Source organism: Limulus polyphemus, unplaced genomic scaffold (assembly GCF_000517525.1).
Source record: "Limulus polyphemus unplaced genomic scaffold, Limulus_polyphemus-2.1.2 Scaffold7404, whole genome shotgun sequence".
Lineage (NCBI taxonomy): Eukaryota > Metazoa > Arthropoda > Merostomata > Xiphosura > Limulidae > Limulus > Limulus polyphemus.
The window spans coordinates 25609-34076 of NW_013673014.1; the positions used below are offsets into that span (position 1 = coordinate 25609).

The 8468-nt window shown below is 34.7% G+C and overlaps 1 protein-coding gene across 1 annotated transcript in view; it reads left to right on the forward strand.

Moving 5' to 3' along the window:
• The window catches only part of LOC106474585 (N-acetyltransferase ESCO2-like), a 15386-nt gene that overhangs the window by 4922 nt on the left and 1996 nt on the right, over positions 1-8468 (forward strand). Inside the window, exons 3-5 of the mRNA XM_022402898.1 lie at positions 299-1356; positions 4804-4867; positions 5918-6158. Coding sequence (XP_022258606.1) covers positions 299-1356; positions 4804-4867; positions 5918-6158 — 1363 coding nt within the window. The remainder of the gene's footprint in view (positions 1-298; positions 1357-4803; positions 4868-5917; positions 6159-8468) is intronic.

The following is an 8468-nucleotide window of genomic DNA, read 5'->3' on the forward strand; positions in this document are numbered from 1 at the left end:
GTTCAGTGCAGTTGTCGGTAGTGGTGTTTTTTTGGCGGCTGTCCAGTTATCGTTGAAGTGTCTTGTCGATTGTGATATTACTATATCCATTATTGATGAATGTTTGTCGGAGTGTACGAATTCTGAATATTCAGACTCTTATTCTCATTTTTATTATACCATTTGTTTATTGTTATTGTTAAGGATGCTAGAACTAAAACATTTCCATTCAATACCACAGAACCTTATATTTATAAAGACAGAATCTCTGTTGCTCGTTTTCAGTATCCTGCTTAACTAGTTTCTTTGTGTATTTCAGCTTTTCACTTCACACTCCAAAAAAGGTCAGAGAAACTGAAAACGATGTGAGACGATCACCGAGGCTGATGTCTCTTATTCCACATCTTGGAACTTCACCAAGCATCAAAGCATGCAAGACTATTTATCCATCATCTCCAAGAACACCAACGGGCAAAGAAAACTTAACAACATCACCTCATCGTCTTGTGTATTTATCTAGGAGAAATATGGATGAGGGTTCTCCAAGACACTCACCGAGGATTTGTACTGAAAGTTTTTATCAAAGAAAAACTCAATACTTAGATCCTCTTCAGAGAAAAGCCTTGGGAATTAGGAAAGCTTTAATTTCAGATTTGAAAAATGTGTCACAAATAAAACACCTTAAATCAACTAATCTAAAATACCGAACAACTCAGAAGCGCAAGACTGCAATTAGAAAGTTAAATTCTAATAGTAACAATGCCATGGTATTGCATAAGCAGAAATATCAACCTAACACTTTAGATGCTGTAGTAACTAAACCTATTAAAAATGAAGTAAGAAATGATGTATCAGTAAGGTCCAGTCCAAGAAAAGCCAGCATTGCTCCTGCATGTGTTTCTCCTGTTACTCCCACAATGGCTCGCAAATTTTTTACTTCACGTAGTCCAAAATCAGATTCAAAACGGTGGTCCACGACAACTCGAGGGGGAGTTTTTCACATAAAATTCAAAGCTGAAAGCACTGCACAATTGAAAAGAAAATCTAAACCAATGAAAAAGAAAATCCCTTTGGATATTAGAGTTGTCAAGTCTAAAAAGTTTGTCACGGCGCCTACCAGAAAAGTTAGATCCAAACAAAACATTTTTTCTGTTAATGAGAGTCAAGCTAGATTTAAACTCACAAGTGATCAGATCATGTCACCTGTTGTAGTATTGAGCCAAGAGGATCAGAAGATTTGTAAGATTAGTTCAGAAAGTATTTTAAGAATGGATAAACCAAACGTAACAACGAGCTTAAGTTCTCGGAAAGAGGGGGAAACTATACTTTCAGGAAATATCCAAGTTTCTTCACCAGATCAATCATCAGGAAATTTGGGTTTGTAATAACAGTTTAGGGTGTTATTGATATTTTTTTGTTTTCTGTTTAATAAAGTGACATTCAGGCCTTAAATATGTACTTACTTACTTTCGTTACTTAATGAAAATTCAAATAGTAGTAATTTGTGTTGTTAAAAATTGTCTTACGAGTAAGGGTAAAGTGGCTAGCCCCTCAGCTGTTTGGTAGAGCACTTTCTTGTTGTGTGAGAGGTCTTGAGTCCAAATTCAAAGCAAAGAAATATATTTTAATGCCCAACATGTAGCTGTCCCATGACCTTGAAGTTAGGCATCTAAATATTTGCTTTCTTTTATAATATCTTTGAACATTTGAATTTTTTATTTTGCAAACATTTGGTACAGAAATCTTTAGTGTTTCTGGGTGATTAATTAAAGGATTACGTTTCTTAACTTTACACAACATAACTCGCATTAAAACAAATTGGGATATTTCAGTATGAACTTCAGTTGATTTGTATCTTCAGATTTCCTCGAATTAAGGCTTGGCTAAGACCTATTGGTGGAGCTCCCGATTGGAACAGTCGTAGGTTCAAGCCATGTGTTGCTGAACAACTGGGTGCTTAGTCAAAAGTTTTAAATAGGGAGTGGTTATGACTGACAGGTTATGTCTGCAAGGTAGCCTGTGTGGCCTCATAAAATCAAAAGAGCCATTAAAAGTTTGATTTCATCGAAGTTGATCTAAATATTCCTTAACCGAGCAGAGCTTATGACAAACCATGAATGTACCTTCCCAAAATTACCAACACTCATCATTTATGTACAATCTACAAATGCTGTCACTATGAATGCACATGCAACAAATGTTTAGCTCGAAGATGTGTGTGCTAACTGTGCTGGTGTATGATGTATGCAGCATGTATAGCCTATCATACCTAACAAGCAGTGTGTACATGTATATGTATAATATAAACAGATCAAGCAACATGTGTTCAAGATTATGTATTCCAGGCAGTTCGTAGCCTTTGCTAAGGCTGTTGCGGCTAAGGTACCCCCACTTGATTGCACTATTCCAAAAGACCCATGTTAGTGAGCCAGGAACAAAACTGCTTGCCAACTCATTGGGATATCACAACCTGGGGGTCCACAGAGAAAAAGTAAAGCAAAATCCTTGGTAGAAAACTTTCAGTTCCAGAAGAGGCCTGAAAGATAACCAGGGGCAGTCAGAAACTGCCATTTCTCTTGGCCCTGCTTGCAAAAATTTGGTTAAACAATTATGAAGGCTGCAAAGAAATTAAGGTTGGTGAATAAGGTAAAAAAGAAACCTTGTAACAACCCTAGACAGCAGGGAGCTGGAGACTGGAAGTTCATTGAAAGAAAGGGGAATCAATACTGAAACTGAAGGCTTGAATATAAAAGGTGGTGTTATGAAGCAGATGTGACGACTGAAGGAACCAAGACTATATCAAGGATATCCAGTTTAAAGTTCAAATGTTGTATAAATAAGAGTATTAATTAGGGTCTAAAGAATTAATTAATTCATATAAACCTGGCAAAGAACTTAAATAACCTTCATTGTATTATTACATGAAAATGTAATTAAAATTTTGAATCTAGAATATGAAGGGGAGCAGTCCTTCTCAGGTCGAGATCTGTGGATCCAATGAAAAAATTTTGCTGTGAGGGAAAAAAGGGACACCCCAAGAAACCCCACTTTCACTGTTCGAGTACCAAATATTCTATCTGATGAGTACCTGAATTGTTAAGGGTTAAATAAAGATTATGAAGAATATTTTCCTAAGAAAAGGGTGTATAGCTTGGGATCTGGATGTTTTGAGGGCTGCATGCTACTTGTTGCATCAATCTGACACTGCTTTGAGTGATATTTGGACCCCCCAAATGTCATGGTACATGGGATACTAGAAAAACTCCAGATAGCAATATCGTCTGCATTTTGAGATGCAAGTGTATGACTTAAGAAAGGGGACGGGATATCGTTGACAAAGAGGTTGTATAATGTTGGGCTTAATGATGACCCTTGGGGACAATGGCTTAGAATATGAAGGGCCTAGAGGTCACACTGTTGATCTTAACTTTTGCTTTCGTGATCATAAGAATATGGATATTCAGTATACAGTATGGGTGAGTACATGATTATCATTAGTTTATAGTGGAGTTCAAATCAAATCAAAAGTTTTTTGGATGTCTTAAATAGGTAGCTATGGTTGTATGCTTTCAGTTAAAACCTTGATAGGTGGTTTCGAGAAGTCTAACATCATTGTTTTGTCTATGTTTTCTGTCTGAATTCTGTATGTTAATAATATTGTTGGTTTCTAGGTAAGCGTTGAACTGATTCATGAATCATTCCTCCATCAACTTACCAAGGGTGTTTAACAAGCTAATGGGTCTCTAACTGCTGGGATTAGTTATTATTTTTCTTGGGGATTTCCTTAATAATAGCTGATCTCCAAATAGATAGGTAATATCCTGATAGTAACGATAAATTATAAATTGTTACTAAGTGGGTTATAATTTTGTTGGATAGGTTTTTCAGGATTTAACTGCTAATTCCATCATCTTCTGGAGCTTTGTGTTTTATTTTCCTAAGATTAATTTTGATTTATGCTAAAGTCATAGGACAGATATACATATCGTTAGAACCAGATATTTGTTATATAGAAACTGGGAATTTGGTGAAAAAAGTGTTTATCTGAAATGTGTTGATTTACATTATTGTAATGTTGAGTATCAAACATAGTGAGATTTGTGGTTACAAAAGTACTTTGAAAATATTAGATAAAAAGTTCAGATTGTTTGTTGTACTAGGTGTTGTTACAAATATAACAAGTATTTCATAACTTAGTGTCTGAGAACATGTTGAAAACAGTTTAGTGTTAGTAACTTGTGTAATACAGTGTCATGAGACAAAGTAACGTTTGTAACTTGTATAATACAGTGTCTGAGACTGTAACATTTATAACTTGTGTAATACAGTGTCTGAGACGGTGTAACATTCATAACTTGTGTAATACAGTGTCTGAGATGGTGTAACATTCATAACTTGTGTAATACAGTGTCTGAGACGGTGTAACATTCATAACTTGTGTAATACAGTGTCTGAGATGGTGTAACATTCGTAACTTGTGTAATACAGTGTCTGAGACGGTGTAACATTCATAACTTGTGTAATACAGTGTCTGAGACTGTGTAATGTTAGTAACTTGTGTAATACTGTGTCTGAGACAATGTAAGGTTTGTAACTTGTATAATACAGTGTTTGAGACAGTGTAACATTCATAACTTGTGTAATACAGTGTCTGAGATGGTGTAATGTTCGTAACTTGTGTAATACAGTGTAACATTAACAACTTGTGACAATTTTCATCAGTACTATTTAAACAACAACTTATTTTAAGAAGATTCATTTGTTGGATGTTTAAGTCGCTGTTGCAGTTATTTATTTTTATAAATATGTTGATGTCGTTCACAGGTTCATCACCCAAGAAATGTTACCCAATATTTGCAAAGGCATCCTCTTCCAAACCAATGAACAGGTTTGTATGGTCTAGGTATTTCTAAAACAAAAATATTTGTTTCCTTTTTACATGAAAGATATAAATACACTGCAGGTATGATTACACAAACATTATTATCAAGGATTTTTTTCCCATATGTATTTTATTTTTTATAAATATTTCAGCTAAAGAACAATAAGATTTTAAAGCAGGTGAGTTAATTTTAAAGTTGTAGAAGTACTTTACTTGAAACTTATTTTAAGTTTAAAAAATTCTTAGGACCTTACACAGGAGTAAATCTCCTGGCCACTACAAAAGCCACCCTTACATAGGAGTAAATCTCCTGGCCACTAGAAAAGCCACCCTTACATAGGAGTAAATCTCCTGGCCACTGCAAAAGCCACCCTTACATAGGAGTAAAATCTCCTGGCCAGTACAAAAGCCACCCTTACATAGGAGTAAATTTCCTGGTAACTACAAAAGCCACCCTTACATAGGAGAATCTCCTGGCCACTACAAAAGCCACTCTTACATAGGAGTAAAATCTGACCACTACAAAAGCCACCCTTACATAGGAGTAAAATCTCCTGGGCACTACAAAAGCCACTTTTACATAGGAGTAAATCTCCTGGTCACTACAAAAGCCACCCTTACATAGGAGTAAATCTCCTGGTCACTACAAAAGCCACCCTTACATAGGAGTAAATCTATTGTTAGTGTGATGCGTGTTTCTAAATGTGAGATGGCGGAAGACACTACATTGGCATTAGATGTCATGCAAGATAAACCTTTGGAAAGTTTGTACTAAATCAACAACTATCTGTGTTGTTTAGAAAGTAATGATGATTGATGTTGTTTATGTGTTTGTAATGTTAGTGTCAGTATGTTATGTTAGTGTATTGGTAATTTTGTGTGAGTGTGTTCACAATGTTATCTTAGTGTCAATATGTTATCTTAGTGTATTTGTAGTTTTGTGTTAATGTGTTCACAATGTCATGTTAGTGTTGTTATGATAGGGTGTCCATATGTCAGTTAAATTGCATTCATGCTTTGACTTTTCCTTGCTAATTGATTGTTATTTCCTTCTAGTGTCGATAAAAGTGGTACTAAGTCTCCAGCTACTAGAAAAGCTTCCCCAAGAATTAAACCTCGTGTCAGATATAGTACGAAAGGTGACAAGAAAGAACAGTTAATAATTGATGCTGGCCAGCGGGAATTGGGTGCAAGGCAGTGTCCTACTTGCAACATGGTGTACATGATTGGTGAACCCCAAGATGAGAAGTGTCATTCAAGCTATCATGACATGTTTATATCTCGTCTGAAATTTCCCGTGAGTATAATTTCGTTTATTTCCATGGGGTTCACAAAGTTCAGTCACAAAATAGTTAGATATTCATTTTTTAATTATGAATTTCTGAAAAAAATTCAGAAATCTGTTAATTTACCAATTACTTCTTTAAGTGTCAGCCAAGTCCACAAGTTTTGAGTTTCGTGCCTGGGTTTGAAAGCAATACTACCATTATCAATAGTGTTAAGTTTCAGTGAAAAATGAAAGCAAGACATTTATTGGATTAACACAATGTAGCATAACCAATAACCTGGTGGAATGAAATATTTCTTTGTGTGGGTAATGAAAATGTAACATTTGTAAATTTGATAATCTCTACACCTGAAGCAACGCTAAATCGGATTACTGGGTGATTTAATCAGAAGTATAAAACTATTCTAGAGCATTGTTTTGATTGACACGAATCGTGTACATTTGAATAGCAGGCAGTAAAAAGAAAAGTCCAAGGATGGACTTATAGGGGTGAATTAAGATAACTTATGATGGACTTTGGGCATTGCTTTTGGGGGGTTGGCAAGTAACGGGAGGATTTGAAGACCAGGGTTGGCGAAGGTAGTGGAAATCTTCTAGTGACTTAGGTTGGAGGAGTAAGCCTCCCTTCCATAGATGTCGGGTTCACTCAGGGAATACTCGGGCTTGGGGTTTGAAGTGGCGGGTGAAGTTAGCCGTGTTCCGCGGCGAGAAGTCGAGAGGTAGTCCGTCGATAATTAACGGTGGCGTAGGTACGAGACACTCTGCATCCTGGCTTGTAACAGGGTCGATAGCTAATCGTCGAATGAAATTCATTTGGCTGAGAAAGCAGAGCTCTATTTATTGCTAAATGGAGGGAAAGGTGACAAAACATGAAATGAATGTGTGAATTTTCTCTTTTTGAACAAATCGTTTGTTCACAAGTAGACCAGAGAGACACTGAACTAGAAGTGTTGCAAATGTTTAAAGGAGTGTGACAACATACTGTTTGTTTGATCGTGTATGTGTGGTCATCAGTGCAGCGTGAGGTATGAAGCATCAGGTAGGTCACAGGTGAAAGGCCATGTCATCTCATTTGTTGACTTGCATTTAAAATTTTACTGAACTACTATTTCATGAATTTATGTCAATAAGTTTGGTATCAAACTGTAGATTATAATTCAAATTTTAGAACTATACATTACTTAATTTGTTAATTTAAAAGTAAATATTAATAAAACACAGATAAACATCGATTTTTGTGTCATATGGTATGTTGAATGCAGCACTGGATGTTTATGAAGTCAAAATACTAAGTCTATAGTTTTGTATGAATTAGAAACTTGAATTACAGACAAGCTATACTATAAAATAAGAAGGTCTTATCTTTTCTATTTGCTAAGATACTGCTCATGTAATAAATCAAATATAGTGGTACCCTGCCAATCTCTTTCCATTTTTGGAAATGCTCACTTCTATATATGACATGAATAACCAATTGGAAGCTCAGAATATCCCCTAGTGGTTTTCACAGCTTTTCTAATATGGCTAGTGCCATTTCTTTCTTTTGAACCAAGATTTAAAAGTGATAGGTGTTGTGTCTTTAGTCTGCTCAAAATTTCCTTTTTTAGACCCAAATACATCTTAGTTACTAAGCTTGATAAATTATAGTACAATTTTATGTTATTGATGTAGTAACTTATGATTTTTAGTTATTCAAAAGTATATATAAAACCTTAAAAAATATATTTTGTTTCATATCCTCCACATGTAAAATTTTAAAGGCTTAGCAACTGAGTACAAAGGTCATAAGTAAAAGATATATTTGTTTGCTTTAATTCTTTATTTACTGTACTATGTTTAGGAAAAATAACTTTAAGAACTTATTTATAAATAGCAATAATCTATTTACATATATAATGTATAATAATTGAAATGTGACTGTATTTTACAAAATATTACTTGACTAAAACAGCCAAGACAAGTTACTTTGTAGAGACCAAAGGTCACCTCTGTGTTATTTGGCATGGTAATATGAGTGCACATTAGCCGCATGTAAGTTCTGTATTGTTAGCTAGACACAGGTGAAAGGTCAATATAATAAAAAATAATATATATAAATGTATAATGTTATGAGATTTAATCTATTTGGACTAAACATTAATGTTTTTGTGTTATAATTTGTGTTCATTCTAGAATGAAAGAAGCATAATTTATGTTTATTTCCTAATTTTGTATGGTGGTTGTGAGATCGGTCAAATCTGTCGAACCCATACAGAAGTTAATTACTGAAAATAACAGATAAAATATAGTTTTTTCTTAAGAAATGTTTGATAACTATCC